General features: G+C 38.1%; 1 protein-coding gene across 6 annotated transcripts in view; it reads right to left on the bottom strand.

The window, feature by feature from the left end:
- Positions 1–18,037, bottom strand: part of DNAH11 (dynein axonemal heavy chain 11) — a 295,116-nt gene that overhangs the window by 57,710 nt on the left and 219,369 nt on the right. For all 6 annotated transcript variants that reach the window (XR_006889759.1, XM_046669559.1, XM_046669561.1 and 3 more), the window contains exons 64-65: positions 10,843–11,078; positions 9,517–9,639 (exon numbers count right to left, since the gene is read on the bottom strand). Coding sequence is in view for 5 of the 6 variants with exons in the window: in XM_046669559.1 (XP_046525515.1) it covers positions 9,517–9,639; positions 10,843–11,078 (359 nt within the window). In the remaining variant the exon portion in view is untranslated. The remainder of the gene's footprint in view (positions 1–9,516; positions 9,640–10,842; positions 11,079–18,037) is intronic.

The raw sequence follows: 18,037 nt of genomic DNA, 5'->3' as shown, positions 1-18,037 counted from the left end.
GGAGGGGAGAGGGGAGGGGAGGAGGGAGAGGGGAGGGGAGGAGGGAGAGGGGAGGGGGGAGGGGAGGGGCGGTGGGGAGGGGGGGTGGTTACTTAGCAACCTCTGCAGGCAGGGCCACGCCACGTGGTCAAACCTAGTTCCTCAAGAAAGGTTTTGGCTGAAAGCTGCACAGCTGGCAAGACTTTTCAAGAAAAGAAAGGAAAGTAAGACCTGAATAAAAATGAGTTAATTGTCTTGCTGCTTCAGACAGTTAAGATAACCAACACCTCCTTCTAAGATAAAAGCAAACTTCAACTAGAACTAAAAAAGAAAAGGTTAATGTTGCAAAAGGCCAGATACCATTGAACAGAAGAAAAAGGGAACTAAAACAGAAAATCATAGCAGATTATTTCCCTTTTGATACATATATAAAACATACATATTATATATATTTCAATACATCCATATTTAATATTATAATGTAGCATGAAAAATAAAGGAGTTTCAGTTTCATTTGTTTGTCTTTTAAAAGATTTGGCGCTCTCACTGCTGTGGCCCAGCTTCAGGGAACCACACCACCCATCAGTCACTTGTCATACTGTGGCAGCTGTGTGTTGCTGTGATGCTGAAAGCTATGCCACTGCTATTTTCAAATACCAGCAGGGTCACCCATGGTGGACAGGTTTCAGCAGAGCTTCGAGACTAGACAAACTAGGAAGAAGCATCTGGCCACCTACATCTGAAAAAATGGGCCATGAAAACCCTATGAACAGCAGCAGAGCATTGTCTGATGCAGCGCCAGAAGGTGAGAGGATGGCACAGAAAGACTGGGCAGGGTTTGCTCTGCTCTACACAGGGTCGTTCGGAGTCAGAATCTACTCGAGGGCACTAACAACAACAAAAACAATACTAGCAAGATGACTGTGAGTGTGTGTATGCACGAGCTGTACACCCTGAATATTACACTTAAGAAAAAAATCTTGATTGAATTTAGGAATAAAAAAAATTGATGGAAGTCTTCCCTAAATTACATTTTATTTTGAATTTAGAAATTGGGAGAGACTAGAATGTTGAATTTGTTTATATGAGGGCAAGAATTAACTTGAAAATTAAAATCTTCTTACCCACGGGACATAATAAGAGAACCATATAACTCCAGAGTTTATTTAAAAACTATAAGCTTCCAGCTCAAGAGAGCACATTCTATGAGAGAGCGGGATTTCATTTAACACGGTCCCATCTTAAACCCCACCTGAGACCTCATTCGAATAGACCTACTGTCACCTATAATACAACCATGGCATCGACTCCAAAGACAAGCTACATAATAATCTTTAATAAACTTGCTAATTAAAACAATTCCTCTCATTAACTTTAGTGCAACTTTCAGGAAACCCAGTCATTATAAAATAAGTATCTGAAAAATACTATCTCCCTTTCATTTTATTATTTCTACAAAAATAGAAACATATCACATAGCCAGTATTTCTATTAGTTTCATGTTTCTTTCTAGGGAATGCTACTTAAAGATTATTACTAAAAGAATAATTATATGAAAATAAATATAGAATAAAGTATAAAATGTCTTTTAAAAAAATACTCATATGCTCAGAAACAAACTGAAATACACCTTGCAGTAAGGTTATTCCACCTAAGATTAAAGTTCAAAAATTACTTCTATAAAAATTGGGGGGATTTGAAAGAGTAAAGAGATATAATTTTATAAAGATGCTCCACAGATCAGCAACCTCTCTAATGTGTAAGCCAGTAAATTTGCTTTGGAAAAAGTACATGTTGATAAATCTTCCCAGATATGTTTTCTGTCGATTGACACCATGAGATATATTTTCCTTAAAATTAGGATTGTCTGGAGTTTGGTGGATTTAATTATTTGTAATTGCCCAGCTGTTGTCAGCCTGTGGCCATTTTATGACGGAGGTATCTACTATGTGGGTCAGGTTCAACTGTATATCTTCTCAAACACAGATTTAATGTGCTATTGATGAAACCATTACTAGAACCAAATTAAAGTCTGGGCTGATGTATTGGTCCACAGGGAGCTGTCAGACATGAAAGAAGTAATTAGTATTCATTACTTCATACTCCACAACATTCCAGTTATTAATGAACTTCAACTTTTGGACTATGCTATATCTATCACAAGCACCTTCTCAGACATTCTTTATTAGGAAGAATAAACTAATATTGGTTTAAAAAGAGGCCCCCAAAACAAACAAAACTAAAATAAACAAAAACACTATTAATAGCTGTAAACTTTCTGAGAAATGTGACTCTCTCAGGAGTCTCAAAGTGTTTGTCTTTACAAACAAAGGGAAACGTATGTGTAAGCCCACAGGTAATCATGTAGAGGAACACAGAAAAGTAAAGCTAGAAGGGGATAGAAGAACTCAAGTTCACTGTTGAAGATGAGAACAGGAAGACCTATTAGAAAATTTACAAACAAGCAGATTAATTTGGGATGTGATCAAGGAAAAGTCAAAATTTTTCTGATCCTGTTTTAACATTGCAAGGGGTACTTCTTATTATCAAACAAAACCATATCAACATTTTCCCATTCATTTTCTTTTCCATTGTCTTCTCCCAGTTTTAATTTATTGCATTAAAAGCAAGAAAAATAATTCCTGTTTCTACCAATCTATTATTATTGTTCATATCACCTTCTAGTTTGCATATATATGAAATAGTTTTAAAAGTTTCTCTTTTTAAAAGACTTACATGAAGCAACAAGAAAGCATTTGCTTTGTGTAAACATCTTGTTAGCTGAAAACAACACAATTGCTAAAATAACCTTTATTTCAAAGTATTTTTAAAGCTTTTATAAACAAAACTACTTTGAAAATTTTGAGTGTCCTCAATGTTTTCCATTCAAGAGGTGGAAAAAAAAAGGACAAACAAATACTTCTTCATAGGAAGAGGTGGCTAGTAGTATTAAATACAGAAATCTTTTATATTATAAAAAATAGCAGAAGAATGAAAGTCCCCAACTCAGTCCTCTGAAAGACTCCACACTCATACTCTACTGGTGAGCATGTAAATTTGTACAAACACATTAGGAAACAATTTGGCATAATATTTTAAAGCTTACTGTGCACATAATTTACAACCCAACTATTCTACTCCAGAATAAAAACTCTGAAGACCCTCTTGCTGTGTGCACCTGTAGATGTGTGTATGAATATTCAGTACATTAATATTCATAGCAGCATGCCCTACAATAGCCAAAAATCTAAAAATAACCTAAATGTCCTTCAATAAGAACATCAAGTAAACTGAGGAATAGCCACAACATTGAATATTACAGTGATGAAAATGAGATTAGAGCTAAGTGAAAAGAATTAGAGCTAAAAGCAAGACTATAGATAAGTCTTAGAAACATAATATTGAGTAAAAATTCAAGTCCCTTTAAACTATATAAACTATGATGCATTTTTGTAAAGCCCCAAATCAAACAAAAATAAACAATATATTGTAGAAAATGCATACATGTGATGAAATTATTTTAAATAAAGTAATGAAGTGATAACAAAATTTAGAATATTCACTACCTTTGGAGAGGAGGCAGAGTGTGAAATGAGAGGAGCACAAAGGTGTCTTAAAGAATACTGACAATCTTTTGGTTCACAATTTGAATGGTAGATACATGTCTAAATTATTATTATGCTTTATAACTTTCATATATTATGTACTTTATATGTATCAGTATTAAATAATAAAATTTAAATAATCAAAACCCTCTACTGCTCTGAGGAGGCAACTTAAAACATCAAAAGATATGACTAATTCCTTCCCTCTCCACTCCTCCTCCTTTTTTTTTTTTTTGGTGAGGAAGATTGGCCCTGAGCTAATATCTGTTGCCAATCTTCCTCTTTTTGCTTGAGGAAGCTTGGCCCTGAGCTAACATCTGTGCCAATCTTCCTCTATTTTGTACGTGAGACACTGTCACAGCATGGCTTGATGAGCGGTGTGTAGGTCTGCGCCCTGGATCCAAAACTACGAACCCTGGGCTGCTGAAACGGAGCACATGAACTTAACCACTATGCCATGGGCTGGCCCCTCCACCCCTCCATTTTGCTGATATGGTTTGTGGCTCCATTCACAGTTTGTTCACACTCTCTATGTCCAAAAGACAATGTCTTACTTCAGGAGCCTATATGGGAAGACCTGTATGTGCTATGCTCTTTGTTCATGTTTTTTTTCTTCACCAGATAAGAAAACGTAAACACGAAAAACAGGCTAAACGACTTATCCCAAATCACCAAACTAGAGGGTAGCAGACTAAAATTTGAACCAAGTTTCATCTTACTTCTACCTCAATACTGGTTTCTAACAACAATACGCTAGTGTATAAGCCCCATCTCTTAGTCTTAAAAGTCTCTCTTGAAAATGCACAGGTAGCTAGTTCAAGACAATGGGTTGAGCACTGTATTTACTTTCGTTCCCATGCCAAATCCTATGGAAATGATGGAAATATTCATGCTTAGAGAATGAACGAATTCAAAATCCTGTTAGAAAATAAGACAGTACAATGAGTAGAAGCAAAAAGAATGGAGGAATTAAAGGAAGTGATGAGAAACCTAATGGGAAAAAATTAGCAAAAGTTAACAATAGGCAATTCGTGGAAGGCTAATAAACATATCCTTATTAAAAGTAAAAGAACCATAAAGAACAATGAGAACAATTTTATTATTTGATGTTTCTATTGGCTTTCGCTCATGGTGCCTTGTTTCCTTGTGTGTTCTGTGATGTTTGCCTCTGAACTCGTGTACCTTGGAGTTATATCTTTCACAATCCTCTAAACTCTGGACTTATGTATATTATTCCAAACAGGATTTTTGTTTGCTTCTGCCAAGTGCATTGGGGTATGACTAACCCAAGAACACTTTAAAATAAGTTATTGCTTTGAGGTTTTTTAGGGCATATAAGTAATAAAAAATCGTCTTGAACATTCATAAGAGGGCTGGCTTCTGGTTAGGAATTCTCAGGGGCCGCTTCCCAGGGCCAAGGTAAAGAAAGAAAAGTTTCCTTTCTGCAGCGCTGGGTTTTGTGTGTTTAATGTTTAACAAATTTACCCTTAAGTAGAAGGGATGGCCCCTTGAGGCTCTAGCATTATCCAGGAATCTCTTAGCAGACTTCACACCTGAACAGGCGCTAGGCTTGGTCCAAGCTCTGTGCATCCATCAAAACAGAAACCAAGGTCATCAGGTTTTAGCAGGTACCCTCAGCAAGGACACTGAGCTTTGCTGTGCCTTATCTGATTCCTGTGTTTTGGTCGCACTTTTTTTGGTCAAGCAAGTGATACATTTCAAGAGATGTTTTTAATATTTTAACTAACCTATTTAGTTGTTTTTTAGTATTTACACATCTAATCTGCCATAGTGCCAGAAACAAAAGTCTATGTTTTTATTGTTTTGTTTTTATTTTGGTTAACTATTTTTTTAAAGGCATGTAGTATATAGTTCTTATCCATAGAGAACTTGTAATCTAGTAAGGATATATAAAAGAATTTAAGCATATTGTAAGAGGGACATATAAAGACAAAATGACACAGCGACAGTATAGAATGCACTATGCGTGGGAGGTATTAAATGTGGAAAATTAAAATTCCCATTTAATTGGTTAAATAGCAGTTAAATTCTGAATTGAGCGAATTTGAGATCTGTAGAAAGAAAAGATAAGTAAAAGAGCACATCACAGGAGGGGGGTTATCTATGTGAAGCAGTGAAAAATGAGAGTAGTAAAAGGAAATGCAGAAGTGTCAACAGGTCAGGCATTCTGAAGGCTTCAAAGAAGAGCTTTAATTCACCCAATATAACAGACAAGAGTGAATTCTTAATGGGTTCTGGAACAGGGGAGTGACTAGATAGCATCTCCCTAGACAGTCACATCCACCATGATGGCTTAACTACCTCTCTATGTAGATGTTCCCCGATCTACATGTTCAGTCAAGATCTCACTAAGCTCCATCCTCACATGCCCAGCTGCCTCTTAGACTTCTCTTTTGGGAATGAATGTCAAAGCAGCACCTCAACCTTGGAATGTCCACCATAAGTGAAATCATTACCTCTTTCCCTACACTTACTCCTACGCCTGTATCACCTCTCTCCATAAATCGCACCATCATTTAAGCTGGCAGAAGATTGGAAATCGCCCTTAAACCTTCCTTCTTCCCTATCGATAATTCCCAATTAATGACCGTAAGATGATATTAACTCCTTGAGATTTCTTTGATTTGTCCTCTTCTCTCTTTCTCTACTGTCACTGCCTTAGTTTAGCCTCATATCACGTCTCAACTGGATTACGGCAAGGTTTCCTAATTAGGCTCTGGCTCTGGGTCCATGTGCCTTCAATCAATACTTCACATTGCCAACAGCACAACCTTTTAGAAATATAAATCTGATCACAACCATCCCAGCATGCTTAAGAGTTCACTAGCTTCCCCACTGACTTCTGTTCATGATTCTCAAGTGAAAATATGGAGACTTCAGATTTGCTACTCCAGGAAGGCACAGTCCTTTGGTCAAAAACCACTGCTGTTGTCAACTAGAGTTACTGATAGGAATGGGTCCCTTCAGTGTGTTTGGGGAAAAAAAAGTTATCAATCTATAGGAAAAGGCCAACCTACAGGTGATCTGTGGGTGCCCACGGACATCCACTTTGTGGGTCCTGCCAATCTCTCTGGTCTCATCTCTCCCAGTCCACACCCCCGTCTTTTCCTCCCAAACACAAGACTATTCAACGGTTTGGATCCTATTTGCAGTTCCCCAAAGCTGTTGGGCTGTTTCATGTGTTTCACTATTTGGTATTAGTTCTTTCTGTCCAGCATTCTCCTCTCACTTGTCTACCTGACAAATGTCCACTCACCTTTCAAGACTCTCATTAAATGTAAACATAAATCAAATGTCCTATTTCCATAAAGCCTTTCCAAGTCTGCACTTTGGAACTGATGACTTCCTGCCATGTGTACAGTCATATGTCGTGAATGAGGTTTCAGTCACTGACGGACCACATATACAATGGTGGTCCCATAAGATTAGTACCATAGAGCCTAGGTGTATAGTAGGCTATACCATCTAGGTTTGTGCAAGTACACTCTATGATGTTTGCACCCTGAAGAAATCACCTAACAGCGCATTTCGCAGAACATATCCCCATCATTCAGTGAGGCATGACTGTCTTCTATCATCACACTAACGGCACTGTATTACTTTTATCATTTATAGGCCTGTCTTTCCTGAAAGGACATATAGCTGCCTTAATGGCAGGTCTGTACCTTATCAAGCTTTGAATCTGCAGCCCCCAGGACAGTGCCTGGCATGTAGCAGTACTCAGAGAAGGTTTATTCAATGACTAATAGACTACGTAAGCACTCCGCTAGCACTCAGATTCTCTGGGTAAAGATACTCCAAAAACATCTGCATGGGAGAGGGATGTGGAGAAAACTGGAGATATAAATCTCTAATTTACCCGCATCCAAGTGATGGTTCCCACACACAAGAGCTTAGGAGCTGGGACTGTAAAGGGAGTAACTGCATGTGGCCAACACCATTTCTTATACTCTTACACACCATTTAAAATTCTCTAGATCTTTAAAAAAAATGCTGGAATGACACGATCAGTTCTAGAAGGCCTAACTGGGACACATATTCAGTAAATACCATTAGTTTGGAATAAATTGTTCTGGCTGGATATTTTTGATAAAGACTTAATGTTCTATGTAAAACAACTTGTTTCTAAAATAAAAGATCTCTGAGATTCTGATACTTAACATATCCATACTGAGGAAAAATCATGACTCAGATTTATCAGCCTCTGAAAATTCCAGATTATCAAAAAAAAAAAATATATATATATATATCATATATAATAGAGAGCCATCAAATTTCTTACACCTAAATTGTGTTACTGAATGTCCAAGTTAAAGCTAGAGAATATGTATTTCACTGACAAAAAATTTTAGGTCTTCATATTAGAGTCAGAATCTTAATAACAAGGATTTCACTTTTGTGCCATTCAAGATTTTACTCTATATTTTTAACACATCAGACACAGCTACAACTATATTTATGTTAGAGATGCAGCTTGTCAAGTGTCTTATTAGACTGTTCTAAATGCATGTCTGGGCAAATTTTGGTTTATTAAACAATTATAAGGTGTCAGTCACTGTAAATGGATTTACTTAGTGAGTTGTATAATAAATACTATACTAATCGGTTAGAGACTATTTAAAAAGTAGAAGCTAGTCACCCTTAAGTAGGCCTATTTCCACTTACAACTGACAGGAATAATCCAGTGACCAAAAAGGAGACAGGTACCTTTGAGGCAGAGCATGAGTGTCAAGGAAGGAGAATGTTGGGAAAGTTCTGAAATAACACCTCTGTGAAGAAAAAACAACAAAAAAAGAGAAGCCAGGGGCTGGCCTGGTGGCATAGTCATTAAGTTTGTGCGCTGTGCATTGGCAGCCTGTGGTTTGGAGGTTCAGATCCTGGGCACGGACCTATACACTGCTCATCAAGCCATGCTGTGGCCGCATCCCACACATAAAATTGAGGAAGATGGGCAGAGATGTTAGGTCACTGACAATCTTCCTCAAGCAGAAAGAAGGAGAGTGGCAACAAATGTTAGCACAACCAATCTTCCTCATCAAAAAAAAAAAAAAAAAAAGAAAAGAAAAAAGAGAGAAGGCCATCCAACGAAATAAGACTAGTGAGTGCTGGTTTCCTGAGTGAAGAGGCCCAGAGAGCCTTTGGAATGCCACAGTTCCCCTGAGCCCACCAGGCTTGGTTAGAGACACAATTGCTGCATCCGACCTTTTACACATTTATAAAAAGTGACATGATGACTCCTTGGAAAGAGCTCCAACGCCCCTGGGAGAACGTCCTGGAGAGCGTGGTGTCCCAGGAGGAATGGCGGTTATTTGGAAGGTCACATAGTGCTCACCAGGGGTGTTCCCAGTTGTTGGTAGTCCACCACTGCCCATATGGGGGATGATTTTAGGGGTCCACTAGTGAACCCCTTTTTATTTAATGGTTATATATATTTCAAGTGTACTTGAAAAAACAGAACTAGCACAGTAAACTCATAGTTTTGTAGATACTATTACTCAGAATGAGGCTGAGTTAAAAAAATAGCAAGTGGATTTAAAAGTGATTTAAAGAAAAATATTAAGTAAATAAAGTACAAGCGCTATGCAGTTAAGGCAAACATACGAAGGCGTTTTGTAAAGTATTGAAGTTAGAGAAACATTCCTGCAAACTAATAAGGGAGCAAGTACTCTCAGATTTGTGACAATGCATTTTTTGGTCTGTAAGTCAGGAATTGGGTAACATGAATCTAAATCCACCAATGAAATAGTCTGAAAGTCTGGATCATGCTGAGGTTGCTTTGGTCTTGGAATGGACATTCAGAAATATCATCAAGAAAATTCCAATAGATTACACTCGATTATGAGACTAAGAAACAGAAGCTGACAATCAAACTCATAGCACAAAACATAAGTTAAAACTCAAGAATACTTACTTCCCTCTTTTAATCGTGTTCCTGCCAAGCAGTGGATCAAGGACGGGATCTATTGTTTCCTCAAGGTTTTCAATTAAGATGACTTCTCCAAAGACTAAGGCTGTTTCAATGGCATGCAAAAACCTTAAAATTCGGTCAGAATCGAGATAAGAAAAGGTAAATAAGCAGGGAACAGGGAAAATGTTCAAAATTATTTATATTAAATTATATTCAATGTAGACATTTTAAATAAGACAAACTAACTTAGAGAAAACTATAAAGTAGTATTCCTCTTCAACCAGATTGATAGAAATTAAAGATCAGATTTTGAGATAAATTTCACAATTATATTTTTCCAAGTGACATTCACCAGTTTGAATAAGTTCATGTGTAAATTAGTTACTTTTGATAATAATCATGGTTGAAATAAATGTAACTCACTCAAATATCACAAATTTAAATTCATTCAAGAGGTCCTTTTTTGATGGAAAAATTCAAATTATATTAAACGCCTTGTGGTTTTTTCAAACTTTCCTTTTTTAAACTTTTAGGTTCAGTCATGTAAACTGGTGAACTATCATTTGATTTCATTCCCAGTCTCCAAAAGTGGTGTCTCCCCTTCAAAAGTAATTTTCTCAAAGTATTCAGATAAGCAAGGAATACATTTATCTGCACAACTGCAGAAATCCCTTATTTCATTTTCCACATGAAAAGAGGATGGAGGGGTCAAATGAAAGATCAGCAAGTCTAAAAGGATTTATTCAACGTTAACGGAACACCAACTACATACAAGACAGCTGCCTATGTATTAGACGGTATCGTCATGAGGACCCAATGACAAAAATCTTGGAGTAGATTCAGTTCTCAAAAGTGACACGTAAAACTTGACTAAGAAGTTAAATTATCTTCAGGCATCCAATGTTGGGACTTGTAGCCATGTTAAAATCTTATTTTAGGCAAATATAAATTAAGGAATATGACTGTAAATATCATTAAGCTTATAGGTGCACTTGGTAATTCTGTGTCAAACACTCTAAAGGATTATAATACACCATATCTCTACTCTTGGCCTGAGGGAATTAACATCTTTATCCTCAATTTCCTCAGATGGAGTGTTTGTTCTAAGCTTCAATCTGATTTCTTCTTCAGGTAAGTAGGAGCCACCCAACATAAATGCCCTTTCAACAGAGATGCTTTCTATGAAACATGAGCAGGCAGATAAACAAGTCGTACCAAACTGTAATATTTCAAAGTGGCAGAGAGGTCTAATGAATGCCAGGACTTTGTAAAAATCAGATCCATTTCACAGCAGCTAAACAGAAAGCCAGTCCTTTAGATTTCACATACCCTTTCTGGCCCAAATGTGTGACTTTCAGGTCAGTTCCATACTTATTCTTGATCCACTTAATTCCCTGTTGCTGGGGATCTATCATGAGGGGCCAGCGCTCACAGTGTGTTAAGATAGTGGCGTTTTCAGTTGACATTCTGTCATTGGGCAGTCCTTCGTTATTCCAGGTGGCAATCGTAGCATCATCCGTCAACATGGCAATCAAGTCCAGGCCCTCGGTTATTGGGATGGAAACCTTTAAAATCAGAGTTCAACGCAATAAACTGCCAGTGTGGCAGAGGGAAAGACTCAGCATGACAGACAAGATGACAAGAAACCAAAGCCAAGAGAACACATGCAAATCCTCTGTGGACTCTCAGAAGCCAAATAAGACTCTCATCAAGAAATACGATTTGACTCAATAAGCCTGGTATTTACCTCTCAAAATTCTGTCAACTGCAGTATTCAACATCTGGTTTACTAACTGCATCATTTTGGCTCCAAGGGAAAGGGGCTTTGCCCTATACTATTCCAACAACGTGAGAGCAAATTTAGACATCAGAGAGTGTGGCAGGATGACAGAAATATATTTGCCCATGGAGAAGTCACCCCTCAAGCAATGTTGAAATGCAGTATCTTTCTCAGGCATTTCATCTTTCACTACAGGCCAACACTACAAAGAGATGACTTCTCTTTCTGGGATGGGTTAATGGAATGTATTCAGTCCACTGGAACTCCATCAGCTTGTTGGTCGTGTCAAGGAACTTAGATTGCCGTCTCCACCCTGAGAGGGAATTGCCTATGCTGTGACTGCGGAGAGTAGCATTGCAAAGTGGGGAGCTGTCTCCTTTAAAGGAGAGACAGAAAAAAAGAGAAACCATTCTTTGCAAAAATGAACTGACTTTACCAAAAATACACAAGATTGTGGAAAGGAATTTATTCATTTGGTCATCAATAACCAATAATGTTTACTGAGTACCTCCTACATATAAAACACTGTCTGGAGACAACAAAATGAGCAAGATGAAAAATGAGCTGGCCTCAAGGCTTGAGAGCGGGGCTAACATGCCTCCGTAAGAGACTGCAGTGACGGCCCTGCTGGGGGCAGGCAGCAGGGGCTGTAGCAGCAGGAAGAGTTGGATTCACTCGTTGGCTGCAGAGCTTCAGCAAACAAAATGCTGGAAGAGTTCCCACAGTCAAGCTGGGATGCAGTTTGATACAACATAGGAAAAGTAGCACACTATTCCCACTGTCCCTGACTACAATGTTATCTTGGAAATAAACTAAACTCTATCTCCTAGTATTATGAACAAGCCTTGTATCTGACTTGATACAGTTTTCTTAAAGACACAAGCAAATTGGTATCTTTTAGAATAAGCATCCTCCGATAAGCAAGGGATACGTGGCTTTAATTTCTTACTTCTACTTAATACAAGCCACTTGAAGCATCTGAAGGCTGGAGTTAACTGAGTTAATTTCTGCAGCTAAAAGGAGTTACAGAAGGTGCAGCTGTAGGTCTTGTATCTGAATTCAATAGTCATGCATCACACAAAGACACTTTGGTCAAGGACAGACTGCATATATGACGGTGGGAGTTGTCTTACAACAGGACAACAACAAGACAGTGTTTTATATGTAGGAGGTACTCAATAAATGTTATTGGTTATTGATGACCAAATGAATAAATTCCTTTCTACAATCTTGTTTATTTTTGGTAAAGTCAGTTCATTTTTGCAAAGAATGGTTTCTCTTTTTTTCTGTCTCTCCTTTAAAGGAGACAACTCCCCATCCCATAGATTAGCAGCATGTAGCCCAGGTGTGTAGTACGCTACACTGTGCAGGTTTGTTCACACAATGATGAAATCACCCAACAATAAATCTCAGAAAGTATCCCCGTCGTTAAGCAATGCATGACTATAGTTTGAATTGTTTGTGCACCTACTGTGTGCAGAGCAGAGTGCAGGGGATCAAAGAGAACACCAGTTTCCCCCTTTTCTAATGTTCCATTTAACCCAGTAGGGGAAATAAAGCAGGTAACTCACATTAAAAAGTATCATAAATACTGTGAAATATTTTGAGACTTAAATTTTTAGAAACAAATTTTAGGATATTTTCTTCATAGTATTATGTTCAAATAGGTAGTTGCATGACTATACAGAAGTTTTTTTCCATCAAATTATTTTTTTGATAGTTACAATACAGACATCACTTTAGCAATAAATTTTAACCTAGGTTTAGGCTGAGGAAAATAAATCATTTCATACGTATCTTTTTTCTAATCTATTCTTCTTTTCAGAATTCCTTGAAGGAGTCTACAGAAAGAAAAAAGAGCTTGGAAACCCAGTGCAAAGAGAGAACCCTTTACACCCAAAGTCGCCTCCATAAGTGGATAAAGCCTCCGTGTAATTGCTTCATTAAGTAGCGTTAATGTGTTGTCAGTCAGGATGCTACTACAAGATGGAGCTGAAAAACAAAAAAAGGAAGGAGGCTCCCTTCTTCGGAAAAGAAGCTTTTTACTTGAGAGAAAAGAGAAGACTGGAAGTACATGCCATGAGCCAAGCCAGACTAATCCTAACACCAAATGCCTATGAGAATCCTCTGAAAACTGACCAAGTGGCATATTCCAAAGGGAAAAAGGGAACTTCTTGATGAGGTGAGAATCCCAGTTTCTCCTAATATAATGATAACAAAACAACTAATATTTATAAGGCTTTAAGTGTTTACAAAATTTATTCATATACCTTCAACTCTTCTCATTGTCTCATTTAACTCTTACAGGAGCTACGCAAAGTAGATATCTGTATTCTTTTCACCTAGGACACTGAGGCTTAGAAAGGCTAACACCACTAATAAGTCCATGTATCAGCTCTGTCTATAAACTGCTGGGTCAGACGAACGAGTAGAGTGCAAATGCTGCCATGCACCTGCCCCGTCTTCATCTGTCTGTCCAGCAGATGACAACTTTGGATGGAAACAATTTTGGATAACAATTTTATTTGGACCCTCGAGGCCCTGTAGGCCCACTGTCCCTGTGCTTTTCAGTCACCACCCTCTGTGCTACTCTGTTCTTCCCCATCCTATCTTCCAAACTCATGCCCCCACTGTTGTACTTTGTGACAACTCTTCCCACATACCTTTCAGTATTCCAGTCCTATTTGGACCAAACTCCCTTGCTTCCTCTACCTGCTTGTCTTAACCCAAATTGAGCACCCCCCTGGGGCAGTGGCTTTCAACCCCAGGCTGCATATTAGAATCACATGAGAGCTTTCAAAAACTGCCAACATGCAGCCCCCCCATCTCTAATGACTCAACTTCAGCTGGCATCAATCTGTTTTAAAAGTTCACTTCCACATGATGTAAACGTGAAGCTGGGGTGCAAGAACCACCGCCCTAGGGTCTCAATTCACTTGAGGGCTTTCTCAAGCCGACAGTTCATTTTTTTAATACTCCCATTACTGAAAAAACGTGTGTGGGAAGGAGTTGTCATTCTTCTTACTTCCCTGCAGGTCATTCCCAGACCACTGCTCTTTCAACCTTAAGTAAAAATTGCCACCTTTGAGGCCCATGAGTCCAGCTATGCAATCCTCGATGTATCTCCCCATATCACTGATGACGTAGCTATTGGTCCTTCTCGTCTTTCCAAGTTTTGCTATCAATCCATGTCAACCTCAATGCCCAACAGATGACAAATCCACTCTCCAGCCTTGACAGCCTTCATGCCAAAGCTCTAATGTTGCCTTTCTATTCCAGAATTCTGGGAGGAAGAGACGGAGGGATGGGAAAATAACAGAACCACTCAGGAAGAAGACACAACTTCCCCATCCTTGGTTTCCCCTACACAAACTCCCACCCCTCAATGATGTTAATACATTTTTGGTAGGGGATTATACTATCTCCTTCCTTAGATGAGAAATGCTGTCCCAGACTTTGCTATAATCTGAAATTATTTCATTATTGAAATCTAAACTTCTAATACCCAATTCTTTAACCTGATTGTTTATACCTCTCTCATACCTTTAAATATAATACTTACTCTAACCAACACCATTAAGACACCTAGCCCTTTACCAACCATATATTGTTTTATTGTTGTAAAACATACATAACATAAAATTGGCCATTTTAACCATTTTTAAGCATACAGTTCAGCGATATTAACTACATTCACATTGTTGTGCAATCATCACCATTATCCATCTCCAGAAATTTTTCATCTTCTCAAACTGAAACTCTATACCCGTTAAACAATAACTCCCCATTCCCTGCTTCCCTCATCCCCTGGCAACCACCGTTGTACTTTATTTCTATGAATCTGATTATTCTAGGTACCTCATATAAGTGGAATCATATAATATTTGTCCTTTTATGACTGACTTATCACTTAGCATAATGTCTACAAGGTTCATCTGTGTTGTAGCATGTGTCAGAATTTCCTTCCTTTTTAAGATTGAATAATATTCTACTGTACGTACATGCTACATTTTCCTTATCCATTTATCTGTTGATGGACACTTGGATTGCTTCCACCTTTCGGTCATTGTGAATGATGCTGCTATGAACAAATATACAAATACCTGAGTACCTGCTTTTATTTCTTTTGAGCATATACCCAAAAATGGAATTGTTGGATCATATGGTAATTCTATGGATTTTTTTTTTGAGAAATCTTACCATATTTTTAACCACTAAGTTCTGGCTACACTCACATCTCTATCCAGCCTAAACAGCACCTTCCATTCCTTAATTGTTCTTCTGTCTGTCCCATGGCCTCCCCTGCCTTCTTTTCCTTCTAGCTTATCTGCCTGTAAATCTTGTGCCCTGGCAGCATTCAATATTCTCTGTCCTCTCTTTTTGCTCCTAGACTTTGAGTATTGCTAATGAAAGCTTTATTACTATGACTACAAATTTATCTTTTCCAGATTCATCTTTGGTTTCTTAAACCTGCTTGGCAACACTTAACATCGATTCTCCTATTGCCTTCCATGGGTATTTTTGATGTTGTCGTCACTCTCTTTACAGCCGTTCTCCTAATTCCAATTTTCTTATCTTTTGCCAGCTGGCACCGCATTTTCCTCCTTCCCTGAGAGCAGACAGACCAGCAGGTGCAACTACAGCAACTTTCTTCCTCTCTCTCAGTCCCTTTGCCTGTGTCCACCTTTGTCTCCTTCCCTCCCACCTGAGCTGAAGCAGTCTTGCTTCTCCTACCTAAGGATCATTCCATTTACCTCTATTCTGAAACCCATCACCTCCCAATTCCTGATGAATCATATCCTTCACCCTTTTATCATCAGCAATCCCTTTTACATTTCTCCTGAAGCATAGAAACATGCTCTAGTCTCATTCATACTGAAAAAATAAACCCTTCACTTGGCTCCATGTCTCTAACTTGGTATTTCTGTTTATCTTCTTCCTTTTACAGGCAAATTCCTCAAGAATAATCTGCCTTTTCTGTCTACTTCCTCATTTCCCATTTACTGCATAACTCAGTGCAATCTGTCCTCTGGCTCGTGGCACCTCTGTGGTCACAAAAGACCTTCACATTTCCAAATCTGATGATACTCTTAGTTCTTAGTTCTCTCACTTGTCTCTCTCGATGGCTCTGGCATTGCTGACCACTCCCATGTTTATACTCTTATGTCTCATTACATCACTCTTGCCTGGGGTTGCTCTAATTTCTGACTGCTCCTTATTCGTCTTCCTCTACTTCCCATTTACATGACAGCACTGAATCAGCTCACTTTACTCTAAACTTCTTCCTCAATGATCTCACCACACCTACAGTTCCAAGAATCACCTACACATTGATGACTCCCAAATCTGACTCTCCACTCAATAACGCTCTTATCCAGCTCTCTACTGATTATTGACACTTAAATGTTTCAGAGACATCTCAAACTCAATGTTCCTAAAACCAAACTCTTCATCTTTTCCTCTAAACTCGTTTTAATCTCAGGGAATGGCACCTTCATATATTTACTTTCTCCTCTTCACTCAAATATTCAATCCATTGCATTGGTTTATCAACTCTTCCTCCTTGCTTCTTCTGGAATCACTCCCCCGCTTGCCATGTCCACTGTCATCACTTTGTGCAGTTTACTGTCTTCTAGACTGCCATTCTAACACGTGGCCTCAATAACAACAGTGTCTTCCCCTCCAAGTCACTGTTCCCTCTGTGGCCAGTGTGAGCTTTCAAATGCATAATTTTGACCATGTCACAGACGTGCTTAAAATCCTTCAGTGACTCCCCATGTTTAGGATAAAATTCAAACTCCTTTTCTTAGTTTATAGCATGGGGGTATAAAATAGCCCCTTACTTATTCTGTAACATTTATTTATATTTTCCAGTTTATAATGATACATCAATTAATCTACATTTTCTTTTAACTTATTTAACATTCTAATATTTAAATCACTTAGCACTGTTTCTATTTGCCATGAAGCTGTGAAGGAGAGCCCTAAGTACAGTTTTTCCCAAATGGTTGTTCAGTTGTTCTATCACCATTTATTGAATAATCCGCTACTTCCCCCTATGCAACGTGCATTTAAGCACATATTCACTTATTTAAAAATATGTATTGACAATATAGTAGTTCCTCAAAAGATTAAACATACAGTTACCATACAGCCTAGAAAATTCTACTCCTAGGTATATAGCAAAGAGAAATGAAACATGTACACACAAAAAAGTTGTGCACGAATAATTTGAATGTTTATAGGAGCAGTATTTACAATAACCAAAAAGTAGAAGTAACCCAAATGCCCATTAACTGATGATTGGATAAATAAAATGTGGTATATCCGTATAATGGAATATTATTCAGGCATAAAAAGAATGAAATACCGATACAGGCTACATCATGGATGAACCTTGGAAACATGCTAAGTGGAAGAAATCAGTCATAAAATACCACATTTTGTATGAGTTCATTCATATGAAATGTTCAGAATAGGCAAATCTATAGAGACATTAAATAGATTAGTGTTTTTCTAAGCCTGGAGAGGAGGGGGTGATTGGGGGGTGGTGATAGGTAGCGGGTATGGGGTCTGTTTCTGGGGTGATGAGAATGTTCCAGGATTGACTGTGATGATGGTTACACAAATCTGTGAATACATCAAATATCACTGAACTGTATACTTCAAATACAAATAAATTATATTTCAATGAAAAGAAGTACTGAGCATCCACAATGTTCCAGGCACCATTCTAGGATAGAG

Source organism: Equus quagga, chromosome 8, assembly GCF_021613505.1.
Source record: "Equus quagga isolate Etosha38 chromosome 8, UCLA_HA_Equagga_1.0, whole genome shotgun sequence".
NCBI lineage: Eukaryota > Metazoa > Chordata > Mammalia > Perissodactyla > Equidae > Equus > Equus quagga.
Note: the sequence above shows the minus strand (reverse complement) of the source record. Positions and strands in the feature narration are given on the sequence as shown.